Consider the following 25,291-nt stretch of genomic DNA (forward strand, 5'->3'; position numbering starts at 1 on the left):
AACCTTATGTCTATTTAAAATTAAGACAACAAGATGACGTGTTACAACATGAAGTTGATTTTGTCACTGTTTTTGCATCCTCACTAGCATACAAATGAAACAATGACAATATCCAAAACGTAGCTTAGCCATACTATGTAGTGGATGAGGAGAATGCTTTCTGCATCCTTTCCTATCCTGCCTGTTTTCGGGGGGGGGAAATCATTCTGGTTATGATCATTTTGGGATTTGAGAAAGCCAAGAAATCCACCTAGGCCTAAGCACACAGTGAGAAGAAGAAAAAAAAACCCCAAACCACCCCTCCAAAAAAAAACCCAAACCCCAACCCTATAGCCTGCTTCACTGTCAAGATGTAAAAGGAAATAAAAAATTTAACACCTCCCAAGAGGAACTGGAGCAGAGAGACTCCACTAAGGACTTCTCTTCCCATGCCCTTCCCAGAGGAGCATGATTCTGTGTAGACACTTTAGGAATCATCGTTCTCTGTGAAAGATCCTGCACCCCTTCCAGTACTTGAACACCTAGCAGTACAAAAACAAAACTACAAGCATGGGTTGACCGACCAGTAGTACTTGAGTAAATCTGAGTGTTGAATTCTTTGAAAGCAGCAGTTAATTTTGAGTACATTCCTCAGGCTCAGGGCCTGCAGACAGAGACTTATGAAGTTATTACAAAATCTTCTCACACAGTTTGACAGATGAATTTCTACCATTAAATCAATTACTCAGAGACTTGCCTCAGTCTTGCGGGGGTGTAAATTTCCATTACCCAAACTGAATCTACTGCTGAAGGGTAAGGTCTCTCTCCAGGGTGTAGCAGGACAGGCGAGCTTCTTGGATAGGTATGAAGTTTCCTTCCTCAGCAGATGTTCTGGAATCCCTGATCAGTCCAAATGGCAGGATCTCCCTGTGAGGAGCTAATTGTCCTGCTACAGAAATGCTGACATGCACAGGCTGGAGGAGACCAAGCTTTCTGGAGGTTATTTTTAATCTATAACTATCCTGCTTTTTTTCTTCCAAGATTCTTCCAAAGATGCAGTCAGCATCTCTGCACATTTGAGCTATTTCAAAGGCTGTCCAAATGTCAGTCCCACATCATAAAACAGTCAGCAGAAGCTATTCACACAAACCCATGAATCTGAGAAGCATCCTGGGTTTATACAGCTGCTTTCAGTGGAAGGTTAAATAGCTTTCTTCACGTAAGTTGTTAAATTATGATAAAATCAGCCACAAAGGAACTGCATACCATTTTCTGGAAGGGAGCTACTCTATATAATGCTAGGGAAATATGGCGATTGCCCCAGAGCGTGGATGTGGGTAGGCAGGGTTTTATGTGTGTTAAGCAATTCATGTGGAAATTCACGTCTCAAATTTTCAGATAATGTGCTAGGGAAGGACTAATACCTGAAATACAGACATACTTTGTGCTGTTTGATTAACTGGTTCAGTCACTTCTTTAAGGGAAGTTTCTCCTTCAGAGAAGGAAGAAGAATATGGGTAAAGACATGCGAAAACTTAGGTCATTCTTTAAAATATGGGTTCGGCTTGGTTTGCCTCCTTGATACTGACAGCAAGACAGACCCCTTTAGCATGATAAGCATACTTACTCATTCCCACCACCCCCTTTTTTGGCAAGGTGTTTGAAATTGCCAAGGTGATGAGAAGAAGATAATCAAATTTTGTAATCAAAATTATATGGCTTCTATGAAACAAAGACCAGACTGTACAGATATCGTCCACTGATTGTGTCTCCCAGAATGTGGGTGTGAAGAACTGTAGCAAAAAACCCCAAACAGTCTTCTATTCCACTCCAATTGTGTCTGTCATCATAGAGATAGTTTATGCATAAATGTATGTAAATTTGACTTTTATAAAAAGCGTAACTGAATTTGGCCACCTATATGCAATATGACAATGAAAAATTAATGTAATTTAGTATTTCTATAAGGCTATGTTCCTGTCAGTCTGCACAATCCTGTCCTTAGACAGGATTTGGTGACTCATTTAATGTGGTTACAACAAGGTCTGAAAGCTTAGAAGCATAATCCTCCTTCTAGGAGGTAAGACTTTGCTCGACAACATCCTCATCTTGCAATCTTTTGGAATCTATGATTCAGAAGAAAAAAACCACTTAAATTCAATTTGATGCAACCCATGTATCTGCAGAAAGTACTATGAGGAGTGATAATGAGATTAGTTATTCTGAAGTTTTACTCATTACAGTGCATGAAGAGACACAAAATTGTCAGTAATGTTTTAATCCCATAGTAACTGGACAACGAGCAGACTTCTGAATATGTAATCATTACCACTGTTCAAAGCTTTCTCACAAGAAAGCTGCAGTAAAAGCCATGGAGCAAAAGATTCATAGCCAGCAAGAAGCTACTTTTGTGTCCTTGCGAGCAACAACATTAAGGCAGCATTTAAAATAAAAAATCAGTCACTGATGTATTTTTCTTAAACTGGCAATGTAGAAATTCCTCTTCGTAGTAAAACTCTAAGACCTTATATAACTCTTCTACAAATGAAGTTTAATTTCTGATGTGTGTACTAAGCAGCAGTTTTGACAAGTAGACAGAAATAAAATATGTTCTGGGACAATTATGCAAATACTTTCAATATTTTCAATGCTTTGTGATGGTCTGTGTATGAATGGCTTCTTGCTGCTTTACTGCTAGCTATCAGTACTTTTCAACTTTTGTTATAATTGTTACAGAACTTTTGTTCTGAAATTCTTCCTTACAGATTTTCATTTCAGAAAGAAATATTCTTGAAGAAAGACTCTTTTGGTGCAGCTCTTTTTTCATAGCTCCTTTTCTGGATATTTTTTATTTTAAATGTGGGGTCTTTATTAAAAAGCCTTTTATATAGCCACCTTTCTGTCATTTCCAGCCTAGAATGGAGATCAGTTCGCACTAACGCTGTTATGTTCTAGCATAACTAGATACCCCGAGGAAGGATTAGATGAATGGTATTTTAAATGGAATTCAATGACCCCAGTGAAAAGCTCTTTCCAGTACCTGAAATCTAAGGACATATAAAGGACAGAGACTGAGTCCCTGGCCTTGAGGGCTAAATAAGCACCTGAACAGCCTATCAGATGGATAGACAATCTTTTTAGGTTTTTAAGACAACTTCATTAAGCACAGTTTTAATTTCTGGCAATTCTCTCTCTATAAATTTTCCTAACTGTCTTGTCTAGTTTGGAACTGCCAAATAAATACTTTTAACTGCTTCTGCCTTAGCTTGTCTTATTTGATATCAATCAGTTTAATATATATCCTTATTCCATCCTTATAACTGTAATTATGCTTAAAAACGAGGTGCAAGACACTGTAGTAACGTCCAGATCTTCAACATGTTGCTCCAAGTTATCTGAAAGAAACATGCTAGCTGGTTTGAGAGCTTGGACAGAAAGTCCTCTCTAGAGGGGGACAGAAGAGCTTCCATGAACTGAGAAAGCTATCTAGTATACAGCAGGACATGGGAGTATACCGTAAACCCCTCCAGCATCTGGGAGTAAGTCATTATACAGTTGTGATATAGCCTGACTGAACCTCTGAAAGAACAAACAATTGAGTCATATTGTAATAAACAGTATGAAGGTTAATAAGTACACCAGTAGATGAGATGCTGGAGTTTGGTACAGCAGTGGATTCAAAGCCCAAAACAACAACACCAACAACAACAAAAAGTAGTGGGGGGGGGTGGAGGCCTACCTTCGCAGTTCTTGGAAGTTGAATTATATGTATAGCCTTCTGCACATTCACATTCATATTTCCCCAGGGTGTTTTTACAGATGGCCGTCCCACAGATGTTTGGATGTAACACACATTCATTTATATCTAGAAATACAAACAAGTTATTAAAAACAAGTCACTCTCTTGCATACCATTTTTTCCTAACCCTATTCAAAACTACAAAGAGAGTAAGGCTGGCAAACTGGCTCTTTCTTGCTAGGTCTACCATGCTTTCATAGCAGATGAACATAGCATACAGCTGTAAAGATATCCAAAGGTCTCTAAAAGGCACTTCCACGTGCCCTCAGTGAAAAACAAATTCTCTGCCTGCCTGCCTTTCTCATTCTCTCATGTGTTATACAGAGAACAGAAAAAGGGATGCATGTCCAGAAAGGCAGAGAGATAAACTAAACTCGACTGCATAATAAAATCCTATCTTAGAAAAAGACACTCAGAAAGACAAGAGATAATCCTATCAGAGTTTCTTACATGCTACAATCAATTCATGTCACAACTGCCTTTTAATTGGCTATGCTGACAGGTGTTCAAGTCCCTCACTGTCTCTCCATCCCTCAAACCATTTTAGTGTCTATCTTCTGTGTTGTTTCCAATTTTTCAATGTCATTTTCAAAACGCAGATGTGACAACTGGATGCAGCATATAGTATCAATCTTACTAGATGTCTTGTAGAGAGAAAAATATCAGTTCTAGTAGTACTTCAATTCCCACTTGCATGTGCAGGGGGAGTGTGCATTCTAGTTTTCTCTGTGGTTTTGTAGTAGTTGTGGAAATAGTGCTGCACAGGGAGAACAGATCCTGCTACTGGCCTGCTAGGACTCCCCAAAACATTTTTTAAGTCAAAGCTGTCCTGAATTTGGCCTACTTTTCTACAGTTACTGTGTGTACGCCAAATTCCTACGTGTATAATTTTGTAGTTGGATGCAATGAAACACTTAAATCGGGTTTATCAAATGACCCAACTAGTATTCTAGGTACTAAGGTATATTACTGTATTTTTATCTTTGATTATTTTTTTAACCAACTTTTCCAGTATATTTTCAGGACTCTAACCAACTTACTTGCTTGTGTTCTTTGACCAAACAGAATTTTTCTTTTCTTCTGTAATTTCTTTGGAAATTATTCATTAACAAAAATATATAGACTAAATGAAATGACAGTGAGAGATGGCCCTCAAGACATTATCCAAAACTGTTGTCACAATTTGGTGATAAAATATGACATAAAAATGGAATGAGGTTGTATTCTCTTCTAACTATGCAGTAAGAATTGCTAATTATGTCAATACATAGTCTATATCTGGAATGGAATGAAGGACATGGCAAATAATAAGAGACACAAGCATGTACAGAAAAAAATTATGCTGGGTGAATAAAAGACAAATCTTCCTCTCAATTAAAAGCATTTTCAGATTAATTAATAGTTTCTTCTCCAATGAACTTCAAACTCTCAGAAGAGCAGCATCACTAATTAGGAGTGATTCATCCTGAACTGGCGTTTACTAGACAGGATTTCCATGGTAACAATATTAGCTGGTTGCACACCTCTAGATTCTTGTTTCAGCATGCTTAAAGGGTATGGGAAACTGGCTAGTGACCAAAACAAGCTTTATGGAGCTCTAGTAATGAAACAGAATCTAATCTATAGCTTTTCTCTTTTTCCTTATTATTTTATTTTCTCTGAATTGGTTTCAACCCAGCTCAGTTCCTTGATCTGGTTCATGATACAGTTGCCCAAATGCTTGTAGTGGTGTAAGGCTGCAGGTGGAATGAGTAACCAAGTTGAAGCAGGACTGAATCTTTCAGAGGCAATGAAAGCTCCTGCTGACTTAGCAGGAGCATTTATGGAACTACTGGAATAAATTCTCTCCTCTCTAGTCCACAGGCAATGTAATGTCACGTAACGATATTCTCCTTAAGTCTCACTTCCTACCTCCACAATCCCGTTTATTTGAATGCATGAAGTAGCCATCTTCACATAAACAACGGTAGCTTCCAGGTAAATTGGAACAGCGTTGGCTACAACCTCCATTTAAGTCTTCACATTCATTTATATCTAGAAGGAAAACAAAATAAAAATCTCTTTTGAGGGGAAAGCATTCATTGACCAACAGTATGGGGGTAGGTATACTTAAAGATCTCTGATACTATTCAATAATAGTAGAACTATAATTGTGTTCCTGAGAACTAACATCATAATGAGATTAGAGACTATACCTTCTTCACATCGTTCTCCTTGCCATCCTGGTTTACAGACACATGTATATTTGGCTTGTCCATCTATGCACTCCTTATATCCATCTTTATGGCATGGTAGAGGGCTACACTGGTTTGAAATTTCTGTGGGATGGAAAACATTGGAAATAATTGTTATCTGGGGTGATTCTTCCTCAAGGATCACTTTAGTCTTTCTTATTCTCTTCCCACAGGTACCGTTAATGAAATAGGAAAGGGCTTGATGCATAAGATCAAGTACCCATACAATCATCTTGCTACTAATTTTGTCAGTAAGAATTCGCAAGTGTCTGAGAAAAAACAAATCCACCAGTACTTTATCAGACAGAAAACAACTAGAAAACACATGACAAAAGCCATATTAATCCCTGTAAATTGTGACCAAACACAGACTTGATACTATTTTAATTACATTTAATGATGTATTTCACTTTTTAAAAACAGTGCTCTGTCCCATCATATTAACCACAAATTTCACTAGAAATAGCAGAGTTTCAAGAATACCAAGAATTCAAGACTACAGCAATCAGTTTCTCTGTTCAAGAGGGGTCACGTTTACAGAAAAACTAACACCTCAGCCTGCCTTGGCTGTCCAGGTCCTGTGGATTCATCAGTGTCTAATACCATCACCTTTTACAAACATTAACTTCAATGACACATTTGCATCATAAAGAGTGATTGAAGACTTTATACATGCTAGCAAGACCTGAGAAAGAAGGCCCAAAATACATAGATTGGGGCAGAGAACACAGAATTCACTGCCTTTTTTTCCTCTAATCAAAATACATAAAGTTCTTTTAACTTTCCCCACTATTTTCGTAATTTTACATCAGCACACTACTTAAGGCATAATTCTATTTGTGTCTCTTGAATATGCTGGTATCTTTTTGGATTATTTTTCTGCAGGCCTCCAAATATTACATACACATTGTTTCTACTTTAATTATGTTCTTGTAAAGCTTTGGAACGTCATTCTAAGGCATGCTTTAAAAAACAGACAGCAGAATGAAAAAAAGAAAGGAATTAGTGATGTTCAGGTTCAAAAAGGTGGAATGAAAGGCAAGTGTTTCTGAAGACCAAAACTTGCTGCAATTCTGCACATAAGGCCTCACCAGATTTCTTAAATGTTTCTTACTTCACTCAAAAAACCCAAAGAACTGAACCCCATGGAATTATTTCTGTGACTAAGAAAGCTTAACAAAATCTGTGTTAGTATATTTGTCAATTAAATCTACTTCCAATTAAATTCTGCTGTAAGTAAATCCAAAATCCCAGAGGCCAGCCAAGCTCTAAAACTATAGAGCACCTCTAGAACAGATGCTGTACGTCATGTATAGTGCAGGCCAAAGGACTCCAGTTGCGGATGAATTGTGCTAAAGAAATAAAAGGAATGGGGTTTATATAAGGATCGTTCACAGCAATTTTCAAATGTAAGTTCTAGAACTCCCTATGTTTTTGTCTTTTTTGATTATTTACTGCTTTTGTAGGTCCATGAACAAGTGTTTGAACTAAGCTTGATATGAGCAAAGTATTTCATAAGTGATGGACGTGGAAGGTACCCTCAGCATGCAACTGGGGAACAAACTTGACTTAAACGCTTCAGAACAAAAGGAAGTGATGGCTTGTGAGATTCTGAACTGAGAGAAGACGGACTGGGTTGACAGTGTGAAGCATGAGTAGATGGAATGAGGTGAATTAAGGATAAAAAGGACAAGAAAATTGAGGAAACTAATGAATGAAGAAGAACTGGTGAAATACACTAGAGGAAGAAGACAACACAGGATGGATAGGACTAGATGGACAAGGGGGTTACATCCACAGATGAATGATTAAGATGCCACTGCAGTAACAGTTATGTAGCAGCCGTTTGTCCAAAAGCAGTCTTGATGTTCCTCTTCTCGCAGTTCAGGGTGCCTTCTGTCCTACGTCCCAGCAATGCCTTTTGATAGACACTTGTGGCAAGAACCAAATGTCAGAAGAGATACTCAGCCTGCAACAGAAAGGGTAGGTGGCCAGAAATGTCCACTGTCACTCAGAGGCTTTTGTATCCATGAGATGTGTGATGGTGAGCTGGATAGATGTAAATGCAGAGATTTTTAAGTGTTTATTTTCTACAGCAATTAAGTATGTAGATTTATGGAATAGAGAGGTATGGGGACTTAAAGATGCAGCTTAGATACCTGCTTGGATTAGAAAAGTATGAAAAAGGGTCTTCTACTCCTGTGAAAGTTTTCCTTTTCCTTCCTAGGTGGGGATTAAAAAGTCAATATATTCATAAATTTTTGTAATTGTTTATCCAGAAATGTATGTCTTTAAAATCTGTGCTCATTTGTGTTCTGAAATAAGTCAATTGGATGAATCTGAATATAATGAAATTATTCTTCAATTCTGTTTGCATTGTTATTTTTATCCCTTGATTTTTTTTCAGCTTGAGATTCAAACTGTATTATTATAAACTAAGTCTTATAATTATTTAATTATTTCTCATTAGGAAAATTGGATTTTTCATTTTGACAATACCAAAACAATTTGGATTGGTAAATTCAGAATGACCAAACTTTTGAAATAAAAAAAATTATATCAACATTACAAAATCTTTGTCTCAATGAAAATACATCTTAAAAAAATTGTTAAGGGGAACTGTAAATTCTAGTTTCTCGGCAGTAGCTCCCATTCCAGAAATGTGCATAAATTTAATTGAACATTTAAGCCTTAGAAACAACTGACTCTTTTATGTATACACACTTTACTTCTTTATCCTGGTCATTGACCAATAGTAACCATTTATTTAATTTGATTTTATAATGTAAACCCAAATGGAGAAATACAATGACTGTCAAGTAAACTAGTTGTTTTCACTGGGTAATACAGAAACACTACACATTCACACAACTCTGATAAATCCCTTCCTCCCAGGACCTCTAATAAGAGTGAGAAAGAGTGCTATGAATGGAAGTACGTTTTAGTTTGCGACAGCAGTCACACTGGCCAAGTCATCTGGAAATTATGTTCATCCATGACCATGTTCAGCATAATTATTATGGGGTTTTTTGCTTTCCATGGCTTTCAATTACAAAAACAGATGGTTAAGGATAAGTATCCCTATTCAAACCAAGTAAAAGCTTCTTTGATGTAACCAGGCTGTAAAGGTTTAAGAGGTTTAGAGAGATGTTTCAACTGTGACAAGTAGGGAAGATGGTACAGATTGCTTCCTGTGAATTTACTAGAACAAACATAATTCATGCTGGACTTATGTATAGGCATAAAAAATGAAATATTCAAACATCACCACAAGTTTCATGCTTTGTGACATTTTTGTGTCTGGAGTCAATGACTATGTTTTCCAGCTAATATCTGGATTTTTCAGCTGGTAATGTCAACCACTACAGTGTAACTATGGGCCAAAGAGTGGTAGGTACGAAAATTAACCAGAAGGCCTCTTCCCTTAACTGAAAGACAGGACTTGCTTGATGCAGAGTCAGTCGTAGCTACTAAAAGACGTGGTAGAGTACAGAGGACATAGTAGGAAACATCAGTAGGTTGGTGCAGGACACTTCCTTGTTTCCAGAAGAATTCTGCCTTCCATTTTGCAGTTAATTATGTTTCTTTTCCAGCATGCTTTATAAATACAGTCACTAACACCACTTGCTCAGAAAATGGTCCGTCTCACCTAATATATTTTTGTCAATTTCTGGTTTAGATTATTGAGTTTGCCTGAGTTAAGTGGAGATTTGTCTCTCTTTCTGCCTACGCAAACTGCTTTCTAGCCATGTACGGGTATGTTCTTAGATCGGAGTGCATTAAGTAAAGTATCTAACAGCAGCACTTACCACTGACACAAACCCTCAGGTCAGCTGGAGAATCTGGAGTAACTGCAGTAACCCTGAAAATCCCTGCTCGATGGGAGGCAAGGCAGTCTGCAAATGCAAACCAACACAATCTGCTTATGATACAAACACTCATTTAGACTGAAATTACAACAGCTTATGCATGGCATCTTCAAAGAGTATGTCCTCACAGCTTGAATCAGAAAACTTGTCTGGGCGTATTAAGGACAGCTGATCATAGACCTACCTTCTGAGTGCCTCGGCTAGGATCTAAGCACACAGAACTGCCTAGGAGCTACTATGCATTATAATCATCATGGAAATCATTGAAGCGCTACAGGCAGAATAACTAAGCTAGTATTATCTAAATAAGATGACCAGTGAATGATATACTAGAGCTGTTCAGGGTTTTTTTGTACTTACTTAAATATTTGGGATAAAAATACTCCTGTGGAAAGAAAAGAAAAATAAAGAGTAAGAAAAATTTAAGGTAGATAGAATTACAACAAAATGTATCACTGAGTACATTCTAAAATATATTGGTATTATAACTACAAAAGAAGCAAAAAAATAAATATTCACTTTGACTCATAGAATATAGACCAAGTTTTCTATATCTAAACCAGCAGATTATTTAGTAAACATAAGTCCCAGTGCAGAAGTTAAGATACTGCACTGAACTGGACACTTTCAAAGTGAAGGCAATGAAAATGGATTGGGTGTCAACATTACTTTGAAAATTGTCTTTTTAAATGGCAGGATTATTGGATGCAGAGCAGTCTTCTTTATTTCCCTTTTTCATCCTAAAACAAACAAAAACCCCTGGAATAGGTTGAATAACTCACATGCAATTAATTTCAAATAAAGCAAAAAGTGTTATTAAAACAGAAATTGTTAAAAACAACCGATTATTGATTACTGAAACTATTTAAACTTAACAACTTGTATATCCAGATATGTGCAATGTTATCATACACAGGACATAGAACTGACATAATCTGCAAAACAAGAATTCATTTTATCCACATATATTTTACAATAAACCTTTTATACTACAAAGTTGAATAAAATATACCTAATACTAAATAATGTGCAGTGGGAATGAACTGAGGAACAGAGTTCTCCCTGCTAGGAGAAAAGCTCACAGTAGTATGTCCAATCCCTTCATTAAAAAGGCTGCATGCCACATCCTCTGTGTAAAATTTTAATTGAAGCCAGAAGAGTTTCCCCACATGGAATGCTTGCAGACAACTGTGGTCTAAAACTGGTGATCCGTACTGGAAATTAAAATAATATCTACTCAACTATTCTCCTGGTTATATATTCTTCATTATTAATTGTGCAGGTTCTATACACAAAAGAATTTCAAACCAGTTCTTGGTCTGAATAATGGGGTTCTCTTAGCTTTGCAGTGCAAATTCTATGAACCTCTAGTTTTCTCTCTGCAAAGAACTACTATCTACCTTATAGATATTCATCAGATACTTACAGTTTCAGGATTATTTTCAAATATTTCCCTTGCTTCTTCCTTGTTGCATAATTCTTCAATGCACTCTCTTTCTAGATTTCCTTTCTTACTTTCTTCCATAAAAGAATTCGCTCGACGTTTCCTCACCAGGAACTGAGAAGCATACTGCTGGGATATAACTTTGTAGAAACAAAGGAGCTCTGTTGTTATTTATTTTTTAACAGCTGAAAAACACTGTAAGCACTGAACAAGTACGAGAATCTAACACAAAAATCTGAACTGAATGCTTAGTCAGGAGTTGGTATTTTCTATCATCTTGGAAAAAGATTTCTTGTGGGCAAGAAATCCTAAGATTCTGTTTTCTGTATGTGGGGTAGCTGTTTCTGACCAAAATAATCTCGAGGCACTAAAAAAAAGTTTGTGCAATGCTATGCCTGAAGCATAATTTAAATGTCATATTCAGGACAGGATTTGGTTTTTAGCTATGGATATTACAAAGTGAGATATGTGACCAACAGGTTGAAAAAAGCTGTGAAGCCTTTTATATTACATGTTTCAGTGATCTAGGAGTAAATATTCTGATTCTATTTAACTTATGTGAGACCAAAAATGTGTCATAAAAATGAGGCTACCTGTTATGTGTAATTAACATATATGTTATTTTTCAGACATAAAGAACAAGAAAAAGTAAAAGGTGAGGATGATATCCTGAGAAAAATGAAGGAAGACAACCTAAAAATACATTCATATTTTACCAAGATAAAATACAATCCTGGCTATCTTTTGTATTTCCGATCCATCATGTTATATGTCATTACTTAATTTTAATGTATCATGTTACTTGCATTTTATTGACTTTTACACAAATGGTGAAAAAATAAGTGAGTTGAGAAATTATATTTAAAATGAAAGATGTCTCTGCTTTGATGTTCTTTGTAGAGCACCCAGCACTACAGGAACAGCAACTAAAATAGACTGCCTTGTTAGTTTAATTTTTGGTCATACATTGTGATTAAGAGAAAAATAGATGAGCATAAATGGAAAAAGTCCAGCTGATAGGGTTAAAGCGCATGGCTGACATATGTTAACTAAAGAGTACCACACTTCTACACCTGTCCTTCTTTGATCAGCCTTTCACAACTTAATCTCTAAGACCAACACGTGTGAGTGTATGACACCTGCAGTGCAAACCAGGTATGGTGTGCGTACATATTCATCAGGAGTCTACAAAGAAGATCAATTCAAGCAGACATAGTCAACTCAGTACTGTTTATGAGCTTGTAATACCTCAAACCACACCTTTACGACACATGCCTGCAGCCAAGTGTCAGAGAACAGCTTCCCAGGATCTGTGCATAACAGCAAAGAAAAAACTTAGATGGCTTATTAGAAAGAGCAGCTAATGAATCCCATCAAGTGACAGGGAACACAACTGAAACACTCTGAAGTGCTGCAACACAGATAATGACCTGAAGAAACATTTCTGTTACAGGACCCTAAATGAATTTGGTGTGGGATAAACTTTAACTCCAAACTCATCTATTTGCTTTCATTTTGGTAAAACTAACCTTCCCGTTATGGCAATAGGTAAGATTTCCCGAGCATAAGGTGGACATACTACAGCATGCCTCCAAAGTTTTGAAGCACACCTTTATCTCAGAGAGCAACCAGCATGTTGCTTAGAAATGCAAGAAGTCAGCTTGTGCCCTTCCCTGGTAATAAGTATAAGATCAGGCAGAGATCTGGTATTTGAGGATTCATTTCTTTCTATATACAAGTTGATCTACAAGGTGGTCTTATCGCAGAATGGAAAGAACTCTGTAAGGTGAAGACTAATCCTCAAGGAAACTGCTCGGAGAAAGAAAAATCTTATCTCACTTTCTGGGCCCCGCTTTCAGGAATTCTTGGCACAAAAGAAACGATTCAAGCCTGCTTTCCTCTTCTACTGTTTTCCACTTTCACAAACTTTAAGGTACACCATAAGTACCTCTCAAGGGCTGTTAACAATGTATTTCAAGAGCTGGATTCTCTGGTTGTTATGTATCAGTCATACAGCTGCTGCCACTGTGGATCTCCTAGTCGTTTTCTCTCAACCCACAAGCCTGCCACTAATGTATCGTCTGCTGGCAGACTGGCAAAAAAGCATGGTGAGATGACAGGACAAGAAGGATCTCATGAGAGCTCTTCTGAGCCCTAATCGCATGGGAAAGCAGACCCAGAAAAACATTTTGATTATTTATCACCAACTGTTGCTAGCAGTGCTATTTTAATTAATTTGGGTAAATGGCTGTATTTGTCATTACATAAAAAGCAGCCTAATAGGAAGGATGAAGAAGGTCCATCTGTTCTGAGGGAAAAGGAGCGACAACAAAATGGTGAAACTGTGCATTGCACCTGCTGATTTTGTTTACACTGGAGATTTCTACCAGCACAAGCATGCTGACAATAGCTTTGGGGCAGAGGGTCTGTGGTGTGGATGAGGCCTCATTTACAGCTGACTTGAAACAATCTTGTTTGACCTTTAGCTACATCATTCTCATTTTGACACAGTTTTTCAGTAAATAAAGCACAAGAAAATTCCAAGCGCATGCAATGTTCTTGAGGACATTACACCAGATAAAACACTGCCTACCTCATGTTTTCAATACAGTGGGGTAATGGAAACAGGTCTTTTCCCCTATACCACAGTAGTTCAGCCTTCTCAAAACTAACTCCCCGTGACTTCTGAGTTTAAATGAAACATGTAACTCAATACAAATTCCGTATTTTTAGTGCAATATTTCAATTTCCATGCACAGAATTAGTAGTGTAGTTATTCGTTTTTCCTTACAAAGATTATGATAGGATCTTTATTTTAAAAAACAACAAAAAAATCATGACTGCTGCTGCTGCCAGTTTGATTACAGGAAACTCCAGCCCACTTCTGACCCTGCCAAACCAATAGTTAACCCTTAATAAACTCGATGTGTTTCATTTGGTTATCACTGAAGCCTTATGGAATTCAATAGCCTTATTATTTCAATAGGTGTTATATAGACACTGTGTCGTGGTTACTTATCAGGCACCTCTTTAGAAGTAATGTTACTGAAAAAGAAAAAAAAATGGGGGGAGAAGATAAGATTCAGTGGTTCATTACAGCTGTTTTGTAGTGAGGCTTGTTAAACATAGCTTATAGCTGCTTACCTAATATCCCAGTTGTGGGAAACAGTTGTAGCCTACTAGTGCTCTCGCCCAGAAACTCAGAAGACCCAATATACTGAATAAAAAGGACATGGGATGCCACTGTAGAAAGTGGCATTATCTGGTTTGTACAGCTTATCCAAAACACGTCCGTCACTGGATGTTGGACCAAATACAGCTGCACTGAGACTAGCAGAGAGGCAACTGTCCTTTATGATTATTGAATGGTACAAGTGGCATTATTAAGATCTTTCTGTTTTCTCTTCCCCCCCCGCCCCCCCATGTTTCAGAAATCCCTGGCATTGTTCAGAGCCAGGGATACCAAACAGAACTACACGGACCACATAAGTTCTGCATGAATGGGACAACTTCTGATTTCCCACTGTTCATAAAAGACAAAACTGACAAGGTATGCAGTGGGGAAGATAAATGGAACAGAAAATGTGATGAAAACAGGAGAAAAGAACATTACAAAATATTTATTAGAAAATTTATTTTTAGGAACTGTTCGAAAACAAGCTGTAAAATGAACTTTCATCTTTCCATACTGTTCCCTCCATAGTCACTATCCCTAGCATTCAAACAAAAGTCTGAATAGCAAACATCAGGTTTTTCTTCTGCCTGTTTAATCATTAGTAAAACACGTCAGAAACAGGCTTACTTTGAGCTGCAATTCTGCTAGTTCTGGATACACATTGTCATCTTCTACTCCTAACCTCAAGGATTTTTGTGTCAAAGACGTGAAAGCAAGTAGTTCTTACCCAGGCTGGTAGGTCTGAACTTATCAAGAGAGTCGGGGCCGCTTGCCTGGACTCCCCAATAACACCCCCCCCCGAGACCATGATCTGTCTGGCGCTTCTCAGCCAAGCGCTATCCGACGGCACTTTCCCCTCAGCGGCAGAGCTGCACTTTGGCCGCAAACAGCTTCAGAGCCGCGACCAGCCCCAGGTCACGGCTCAGCTGCCCCAGCAGTAACCGCTGGCTTCCAGCAAGCCGCCGCCACCGGCGGGACCGGGGCGCTCCGCCAAGGCGGCGGCGGCGGGGTGGCACCTACCCGGGACGGGAGGCCGCGATGCACCGGACCGGTGGGGAAAGCCGCCCCTCGCCTCCGTGCTGAGGCGGCCGCCGGCGGACACCCCGTCCTCACGCCCAGGGGGAGCGTCGCCGCCCCCCCGCGATGGACATCTTACCACGGGGCCCCCCGGCCCCAGCCCCGCTCGCCCCAGCCCCCCCGCCCTGCCTCACTCACAGGTCGCGGCCTCGGCGAGGGCGACGGCCACCGCCAGGCCCGCCAGCAGCGGGAAGCACCGCCTGCCCCGCGGCCTCATCGCTGCCGGGGGGCGGCCGGAACCGGGCACGGCACCGTGACTGCGCGGCGGCTCCTCTGCGCGGCGGCCGGGGCGGCGGGGCCGGGCGGTCCTCTGGGGGCGGGAGGGAGGGGCAGCGGGGCGGGAGGGGGAGGCTGGGCCGCGTCCGGGCAGCGTTGCCCTGAGGCAGCGTCAGCCGGGCGCCGGGGGCAGCGCCGCGGCCGCGGAGAGGAGGGGGGGCGGCGGCTGGGTCCGCGAGCATTCTCCGCGGGAGCGGCTCCCGGCGCGCCGCACACAGCGAGCGGGAGGGCGCAAACCGGGGAGGGCCTGGCACCAGCGGGAGAGGGGCAGAGCCGGCCCGGCGCCGGCGTCACCGTAGGGTCGCGCCGCTGTTTACTTTCGGGATGGGGGACGGGGCTTGGGGGGGCTGGGGGGGAGAGGCGTTCTGACCTCGTTCCCTTAAGAGCTGATTGGCTGATGCTCCTCGGCACCGGGGAAGCCACCCGCTCCTATTGGCTTAGCCGCGGGCCCGCCCCCTCGCGCTCCTCCTCCCGAGCGTTGGCTCCGCCTGCCTTCACGCTCCGCAGCTGCCGGGGAGTTTGTCCCTTCCCGCCTCCCGTTAGCGGTAACCAGGGGTTACCGGCCTGGTTACGCGTCCCCACTGCCTCGGAGATTCCGGCTTCGGCCAATCAGCGGCTGCGCGCGAGCGGGCTGTTGGGCACGTGACCCCGGCGCCGCCGCCTCGGGCCCGGCCCGGTGCGGTGGAGCCCGGCGGAACCCGGCGGCTGCCTCCTTCCCCGCCCCGCCGCGTTCGGCCGCGGGTGACCCCAGTCCCGCTGCCTGCCGCCCTGGCGGGGACCGGCCGTGCGGCGCGGAGCCGTTAGCGCTCGGGCTGTGCGGCCTCAGCGCCTCCGCCGAGTGACCGGTAAGCGCTGCCGCGGGAGGGGAAGGGAAGGGAAGGGAAGGGAAGGGAAGGGAAGGGAAGGGAAGGGAAGGGAAGGGGCGCGCAGGCGGCGGCAGCAGGCGTGAGGCGGCTGGTGGCGCGGCTCACCCCCGGCCCGGCCCGGCCCGGCCCGGCCCGGCCCGACCCGACCCCACCCCGCGGGGGCCTGTTTCGCCAGAACCGGCGGGTGCCGGCGGTGCCGCGGAGGAGTGGCGAGGCAGGCAGCTCGGGGTCGGAGCGGAACCTCAGGCATCCCGCGGTGCGGCGGGTGCGGTCTTCAGGTGCTTGAGCCTCCGGGGAGGGCCCACAGCAGGCCTGCTGCAGCGGGGCTGGGGCACCTCCCGGGCCGACTGGCGGGTGAGGTCTCCCCGCCAGGCTCGGGTCGGCGGAGCTCGGGCCGGGTTTGTTCCAGCTGCGTTTCAGTCTCACCGTGTAAAACGTACCGGTGTGTGTCCGCAACGGCAGCCTCGGGCTGTGGGTGTTTGGCCGCCTGCGTGTAAGGCTTTAAGCAACAGAGAGTTGATTTTCTCAAAAATGTAGATTTTATAAAAAAACCACAAAGTACTCCCACAGTGGAAACAAAGGGAATGTGCCGAAATGTCACTTGAACTGTGCTTGTAGTAACTTTTCTTTACGGAAGAACTGATGGTCCTAGAGCTCTTTCTCACAAATACTCGTATGCTTCAGTCTTTCAAGACTTTACACATCTCGCTTGCACTTCATGCACCTGTTAACTACACTGCAATTTTGTCAGAGAGGATGGTGTTCAGATTTTTGCTACATTATGCTCTCTTCGCTGCTCAATTTCTTGGTTTGCTGTTCAAAATACAGCACAACACAACTAAAATACTATGTTCTTATAGCTAAATTTCAAGCGAGTCAGGCAAGGAATATCACAGTAGGAAGTTAAATATTGAAACTTTATGTGGAGGGTCAGCTTTAAATGGTATGTTTAATTATGTTTTAAAGAAAGTGAAGCCTTGATGTGACTGAAAAAAACCTCCACCATAAGAGCCTCTGCCAAAGGCAGAACATTTAATGTAAATGTTGACAGCAAAATGTGTAAAACGTGTTTATTTTCTACTTCTATATGGAAGTGAATAAACTTGTTCATCAGATGACTTTGGATGTTGGACTTGCTGGTACCCAGTACTTTGGATCATGTAACATATGGGCTGCTAAGTAGCTCTTGATCTTCATCTAGAGAGTTAAGGGTTAATGCAGTTATCACTCATGTTTTTCTCAGTCTCTGCAGTACATTTTCTTACCTAGTAGTAGAAGACGACAATGTGTTTGTTTTCTTAGCTAAAAATGGGATCTTTGACATTCTTAGGTCCTTGACACTTGTGCTGACCTGTTACCTAAATGGTATACTGGCTTAACTACACAGTTTTACATATTTCTGAGCTTGTGGGCATGTTGGTTTTGCTTCACCTCAAAAAGCATAAAGAGTTCAAGCTGACAGACGTAATATCTGGAACAAATTCTGAATGTTGTTATTGCAACATATGAAATACATGTTAGTGTGTTCCATACCTATTTCAAGGATGAAGTCTCTACATAAGAGCATAACACAATGTGATTTGCCTCCGTACCATCATTTTTTTAGCAGTGTTGAATGTCCTTTCTTCTTACAGTGGCAAGTTTTGGAATTTTTTTATCTTATTTGTCACGTCCTGCCCACCCCACTTTAAGGTTTTCTGTTTAAACAAGATTCCTCTGTTCTGAAATTGTTGTCCTCTGCTCCTTCACTCTTTAACAAGTTTTCTTAATCTCATGAATCCCATTTGAATGCTATGGGCCATGTCTGTGCTTTAGAGCAATTTTGTGACAATTTGCAAAGCCAGACAGTCTGTGCAATATGGGATGGAAATTGTCTTGTGATGATACTCGGGCACTGAAAATGTTACGTTTTTATCAGTGCTTTGTTCACTGAGCTGTTACATTTTGCTTTTTGACAGATTTAACTGAAAATTTGTGTATCTATGTTCTCAAAGTTAGCTTTGTTGGCACTTGCTTGTAGGTTGAGGCACCATAATCCACTGCATGTGGGGTTGATTTTTTTCTTTTTTTCTGATTTTTGGGTTCTTCAGAGCCTGATTTTAGTACTTGTAATAGTTGTAATCCTCTTGCTCCCCTTAGGAACTTCTATGTTTTTCATACACTAAGCTATTCTGTGGGGAAGCTATTCCCAGGTGCTTCGTGTTAACAGAATATAAATATTTAAAGAGTACCTGTTGTCTCTGCTCTGGAAGAAATCTGACCTGTTTCTAACACTGAACAATCACAAATCCACACAAAAGCATCCCTGAACACAGCAGGTTCATAAGATCAGGAGGAGTTCTCAATTCCTACCTGTATAAATTATCTAAACCATTATCACAGAATGGTTTGGGTTGGAAGGGACCTTAAAGACCATCTAGTTCCACCCCCTGCCATGGGCAGGGACACCTTCCACTAGCCCAGGTTGCTCAAAGCCCCGTCCAGCCTGGCCTGGAACACTGCCAGGGAGGGGGCAGCCACAGCTGCTCTGGGAAACCTCTGCCACTGTCTCACCACCCTCACAGGAAAGAATTTCTTCCTTACATCTAATCTAAATCTACCCTCTGTCAGTTTAGAATGGTTACCCCTTGTACTATCCCCACACCCCCTGGTCAGGAGTCCCTCCCCACCTTTCCTGTAGCCCCTTTCAGTACTGGGCGGCCGCTATAAGGTCTCCCCGGAGCCTTCTCTTCCCCAGGCTGAACAACCCTAACTCTCTCAGCCTGTCCTCACAGGGGAGGTGCTCCAGCCCCATGATCATCTTCATGGCCTTCTCTAGACCTGCTCAAGCAGGTAGGTCCATGTCCTGCTTGTGTTGGGGCCCCAGAGCTGGACACAGCACTGCAGGTGGGGTGTCATGAGAGCAGAGTAGAGTGACAGAATCTCCTCCCTTGACCTGCTGGCCACACTTCTCCTGATGCAGCCCAGGACACTTGGAAATCGAGCCGTTGACTGCAACTCTTTGAGTGCTGCCATCCAGCCTAGTCCTCAGCTACTGCATAGTCCATCCATCAAACCCCTGTCTCTCCAATTTAGAGACAAGGATGTTATGTGGGACAGTGTTGAATGTTTTGCACAAGTCCAGGTAGATGCTCTTCCCTTAGACTGCAGGACTTGCTTTGAGAAACCTGATCTACTGGGGGCTGATGGTGTCCATCTGTCAGAAAAGAGGAAGAGCATCTTTGGTCATAGGCTTGCCAAGCTGGTCAAGAGGGCTTTAAATTTGCCTTGGGAGGGGAACCTCAATCTATCCCACTCCTACCAGTTTGATGCCAATGCCAGTAACAGATGCCCAGAGCCTGGAGAGTGATCATAGCATGATCACTCATCAGCAGGAAAGCACCTGAAGAGCAGCACCAAGGAGTTCCAGTCAGTAAGTCACCTTCATGGGGCCCCAACTTAAATGCCTCTATGCAAACACAAATAGCATGGGGAATAAACAAGAGGAGCTAGAGACATTTGCACGCCTGCAGGGCTATGATCTTACTGGCATCACAGAGATCTGGTGGATGACTCCTATGAATGAAATGTTGGAATGGAAGGATACAGACTCTTTAGGAAGGACAGGCAGAGGAGATTGGGGGGTGGGCGGGGGAGTGTCACCCTCTATGTGAGTGACCAGCTGGAGTGCATGGGGCTCTGCCTGGGCATGGATAAGGAGCTGAGCAATAGCTTATGGGTCAGGATTAAAGGGAAGGCAGGGACAGGAGACATTATAGTGGAGGTCTGTTACAGGCCACCTGGCCAGGAAGACTGAGCGGTTGGGATCCTCTAGAGACAGATAGGACCAGCCTTACATTTGCAAGCCCTGGTCATTAGGGGGGAGTTCAGCCCCCCCGTTATCTGTTGGAGGGACAACAGAGCAGGGCGTAAGCAATCCAGGAGGTTCCTGTAATGTGTTGATAGTAATTTCCTTCTCCAAGTGATAGAGGAGCCAACAAGGAGAGGTGCTGTGCTGGACCTTGTTCTCACCAACAGGGAGGGGCTGGTGGGGATTGTGAAGCTCAAGGGCAGCCTTGGCTGCAGTGACCATGAAATGGTGGAGTTCAGGATTCTTAGGGCAGTAGGAGGGTGCACAGCAAGCTCACTACCCTGGACTTCAGGAGAGCAGACTTTGGCCTCTTCAGGGATCTGCTTGCAGAACAGCATGGGTGAAAGCCATGGAGAGAAGAGAAGGCTGATTGATATATATTTAAGGATCACCGCCTCCAAGCTCAGGAGTGATGCATCCCAACAAAGAGGAAGTCAGGCAAGACTGCCAGGAGGCCTGCATAGATGATCAAGGAATTCCTGGACAAGCTCAAGCATAAAAAGGAAGCCTGCAGAGCGTGGAAGCAAGGACTGGTAGTCTGGGAGGAATACACAGTAACTGTCTGAGCAACCAGGGATCAGGTTAGGAAGGCCAAAGCCCTGATAGAATTAAATATTGTCAGGGACATTAAGGGCAACAAGAACAACTTCTATAGGTATGTCAGTGTAGGAAGCCTTGGGAAAATGTGGGCCCTCTCCAGAAGGAAATGAGAGAATTGGTTATGTGGGATATGGAGAAGGCTGAGGTACTCAATGACTTTTTCCTCAGTCTTCACTGGCAAGTGTTCCAGCCACACCGCCCAACATGCAGAAGGCAAAGACTGGGAGAATGAAGAACCACCTGCTGTAGGAGACTGTCAGGTTCAAGACCATCTAAGGAACCTGAAGATGCACAAGCTTATGGGACCTGATGAGATGCATCCACATGTCCTGAGGGAAATGATGGATGAAGTGGTGAAGCCACTATCCATCGTATTTGGGAATTTGTGGCAGTCTGAAGTTCCAGATGACTGGAAAAGGGGAAACAACGCCCACTTTTAAAAGGGGGGAAAAGGAAGAGCCAGGGAACCACAGGCCAGTCAGTCTCACCTCTGTGACCAGTAAGATCATAGAACAGATCCTCCTGGAAACTAGGCTATGGCACATGGAAAATAAGGAGGTGATTGGTGACAGCCAACATGACTTCACTAAGGGCAAATCATGCCTGACAAATTTGGTGGCCTTCTATAACAGGGTTACAGTGTTGGTGGATAAGGGAAGAGCAACTAATGTCATCTACCTGGACTTGTGCAAAGCATCTGGCACTGTCCCACATAACATCCTTGTCTCTCCAACTTAGAGATAGGGGTTTGAAGGATGGAACACTCAGTAGCTGAGGACTAGGCTGGATGGCAGCACCCAAGGAGTTGCAGTCAACGACTTGATTTCCAAGTGGAGAGCAGTGACGAGTGCCATTTCTCAGGGGTTGGTGTAAGGACCGGCGCTGTTTAACATCTTTGTTGACAACATGGACAGTGGGACTGAGTGCACCCTCAGCAGTTTGCTGACAACACTAGGCTGTGTGGTGCGGTTGACGTGCTGGAGGGAAGGGATGTGCCATCCAGAGGGACCTGGACAGGCTGGAGAGGTGGGTCTGTACAAACCTCAAATCTCATGGATTTCAACAAAGCCAAGTGCAAGGTCTGCACATGGGTCTGGACAATTCCATGCACAAATACAGGCTGGGTGATGAGTGGATTGAGAGCAGCCCTGAGGAGAAGGACTTGAGGATATTGGTGGGTGGAAAAGTGACTATGAGCCATCAGTGCGCTCACAGCCCAGAAGGCCAACCGTGTCCTGGACTGCATTGAGAGGTGTGGCCAGCAAGTCAAGGGAGGGGATTCTGTCCCTCTCTCATGACACCCCACCTGCAGTGCTGTGTCCAGCTCTGGGGCCTCAACACAAGCAGGACATGGACCCCTGCTTGAGCAGGTCCAGAGGAAGCCATGAAGATGATCATGGGGCTGGAGCACCTCCCCTGTGAGGACAGGGGAGAAGAGAAGGCTCCAGGGAGATCTTATAGCGGCCATCCGGTACTGAAAGGGGGTTACAGGAAAGGTGGGGAGGGACTCTTGTTTAGGGAGTGGAGGGATAGGGTGAGGGATAATGGTTTTAAAACGAAAGCAGCCAGATTTAGATTAGATCTAAGGAAGAAATTCTTTCCCGTGAGGGTGGTGAGACAGTGGCAGAGGTTTCCCAGAGCAGCTGTGGCTGCCCCCTCCCTGGCAGTGTTCCAGGCCAGGCTGGACGGGGCTTTGAGCAACCTGGGCTAGTGGAAGGTGTCCCTGCCCGTGGCAGGGGGGTGGAACTAGGTGGTCTCTCAGGTCGCTTCCAACCCAAATCATTCTATGATTCTATGAAGAGGCCGAACTTCTGTCTGTGGCACCAGTCCCCTTAACCAGTGTTTTTTCCAGATTCCACTGGCCTTTTCAAACCCCTTCTCTTTGATTCGGTTTGATGAAAAAGCTACCTGTGCTTCAGACTCCCATACCGCTGCTCTCAGGGCTTTATAATCATTCTTGATACACTACAGAGTGTTCCTGGTTGTACTACCAGTGCCCACATGAAACAACAACAGTGGATAATTGTCAGTGGAGTGTGTGAGGCTTGGCAGTCTCTCGGTTAACACCCCCAATTCGAGCCCCCAGTAAGCAGCACGCCTCTCCAGAGAGTGTGTCAGGTTGGCATGTGGGTGCCTCTCTACCTCTCAGAAGAGAGTCACATACTATTACCATCCATCACCTTCTCTTAGTTGCACTTGTTTTTATGCGGGGAGCAGACCAGACTGCCTTACTCAACTCCAGCATCTTTCCTGATGTTACGGGTTTTTCCTTTTTAGTCTGTGGAGCAGTGAAGCTGTTCTGCAAGGGCACCTCAGGTCTCGAGGAAGCCTCTTCCTCCTAGAGATCCTTTCTGTTGCCAGCTTCCATTCTTCTGCATTATTGGCCCCCTCCCTTCTGTGTCTGCCAGTGGGGGAGTTTTTGGATATTTGGCCATGGGCTGTGCGTCTGCTGCGGGCTGTGCGTCTGCTGCAGGCTGTGCTTAGAACCAGCTATCTAACTACTCAGCTATCTAACTTCTCTCCACCTCAGCACCTGCTGCAGGAGGTCCTTCACCTGGGCACACCTTTTGCAGGCAGGTATGCTGCCTGTCCCCTCCCCAGGAGAAATGTCTGGGCACATACTGCAGCCTCTCCCTTCAGCAGCATTGTCTGGGGGTATGCATCAGCCATCACTGGGGAGATGGTGCAGATGCCCCAGCCACAGCCTTTGCTCTCACATATTTCTTAAGGACAAAATATGTTTGTTAGGAATGGTTCCTCCGTTTTTCTTCCACTTCTATTGATCTAGATTCGGAAGATGACAACTTTGGAAAGTTGTTTTAATCTTTAATTATTCAGTTTTCTGCATCATTTGAAATTACCTTAGTTTGAGGTTAGTTATAATTTAAAATATGAAAATATGTATGGAATTTCTTTCTTAAAAAAACTAAGTTTGAGAAACAAGCTTTAGGAAACTTGTTGTAGTAGTTCAAAATGTCACTATTCTCAGTTAATGTTCTCATGGAGGCAAGTTAGCAGTAGGGAATATCTATCTGCATCTCAGCTGCTCTGATATAAATACACTTGTTTTTTTTAGCTTAAGCTACTGATCAGGATGGGAGCTAATATGATATGAGCCTGTGAGCTGAGGTGATAGTGCACATTCCTTCTGCAAGGTTGTGATAATCTCTGGAGGAGAGATTGATATGTCATTAACCACCCCTCCCTGTCCCATGACATCTGCATGGGTATTTTCACATATGATATATCTCTCCCCCAATGCCCCTTCCCAGAATAATACCAGTTGATGACTTGGGCTCCATCTCAGGAGGTGGTGATTTAGGGCAGGAGAAATGACTGTGGGTGCCAAGATCCACTTGCATTGAGTCACTGGTACATTCACCTGGTTCCTCAAAGGGCTCAGCCTCCTTTGGTTCAAGTGGTTCCTGCTGTGCTCTTATAACATAGAACTCAGATCATGCATTATTTTCCCCCAAGTTTGAATCTTCTTGAGATACACACTGGATTTCCCCATCCTTCCCCATTACCTACCAAGTGCACTTAAGCAAACATAATCCCACAAATGACTTTGCATTTTCCCAAGGCAGGAGCAGCCTAAACAGCCTTTTCCAGCCACTAACAGGTGCTGGACTAATATGCAGTAAAGTAAGTAAGCTCAGTGATCAGCACAGGAGCCTGCTAATTAACTATAACGTGCTCAGATCAAAGCTGTCATTATCTTTAGCCCCACATTGGCACCAAGAAGGACTGTGGTGTGTTCACCCTGCCCAACAGCTAAACACACACCCAGTGACTTGCTCACTTCCCTTTCCCATGGGATGGGGAGAAGATAGAAGGAAGATGAGAAGACTTGTGGGTAGAGATAATGGCAGTTTAATTGGGAAAGCAAAAGCTGCATGCTCAAGGAGAACAAAACCAGGAATTAATTACTACTTCCCATCAGTGGGCAGATGTTCAGCTGCTCACTGGAAAGCAGGGCCTCAGCATGCTTAACAGCTGCTTGGGAAGACAAGTGCAATAACCATGAACATTCCCCCTAACTCCTCTTCTCCCTGAGCTACTTTTTGCTGAGCACATTATATGTTATGGAATATCTCTCCTATCAGTTGGGGCCAGCTGTCC

The 25,291-nt window shown here is 43.2% G+C and overlaps 2 protein-coding genes across 9 annotated transcripts in view; one reads left to right on the top strand and one right to left on the bottom strand.

Moving 5' to 3' along the window:
• The window catches only part of PROS1 (protein S), a 34,608-nt gene extending 18,407 nt beyond the window's left edge, over positions 1 to 16,201 (bottom strand). Inside the window, exons 1-7 of one of the 3 annotated variants that reach the window (XR_012633129.1) lie at positions 15,716 to 16,201; positions 11,308 to 11,465; positions 10,242 to 10,266; positions 9,822 to 9,908; positions 5,974 to 6,096; positions 5,690 to 5,812; positions 3,719 to 3,844 (exon numbers count right to left, since the gene is read on the bottom strand). Coding sequence is in view for 2 of the 3 variants with exons in the window: in XM_074899365.1 (XP_074755466.1) it covers positions 3,719 to 3,844; positions 5,690 to 5,812; positions 5,974 to 6,096; positions 9,822 to 9,908; positions 10,242 to 10,266; positions 11,308 to 11,465; positions 15,716 to 15,794 (721 nt within the window). In the remaining variant the exon portion in view is untranslated. Of the gene's footprint in view, positions 1 to 3,718; positions 3,845 to 5,689; positions 5,813 to 5,973; positions 7,982 to 9,821; positions 9,909 to 10,241; positions 10,267 to 11,307; positions 11,466 to 15,715 lie in introns of those variants that run through there. The other 2 variants (XM_074899365.1, XM_074899373.1) reach the window with 2 other exon arrangements.
• Positions 16,202 to 16,498: 297 nt separating this feature from the next.
• Positions 16,499 to 25,291, top strand: part of ARL13B (ARF like GTPase 13B) — a 53,399-nt gene continuing 44,606 nt past the window's right edge. For all 6 annotated transcript variants that reach the window (XR_012633140.1, XR_012633141.1, XM_074899438.1 and 3 more), the window contains exon 1: positions 16,499 to 16,698. The gene's annotated coding sequence lies outside the window, so the exon portion shown is untranslated. The remainder of the gene's footprint in view (positions 16,699 to 25,291) is intronic.

The sequence above is a fragment of the Athene noctua genome, chromosome 1 (genome assembly GCF_965140245.1).
Source record: "Athene noctua chromosome 1, bAthNoc1.hap1.1, whole genome shotgun sequence".
In the NCBI taxonomy this organism is placed as follows: domain Eukaryota; kingdom Metazoa; phylum Chordata; class Aves; order Strigiformes; family Strigidae; genus Athene; species Athene noctua.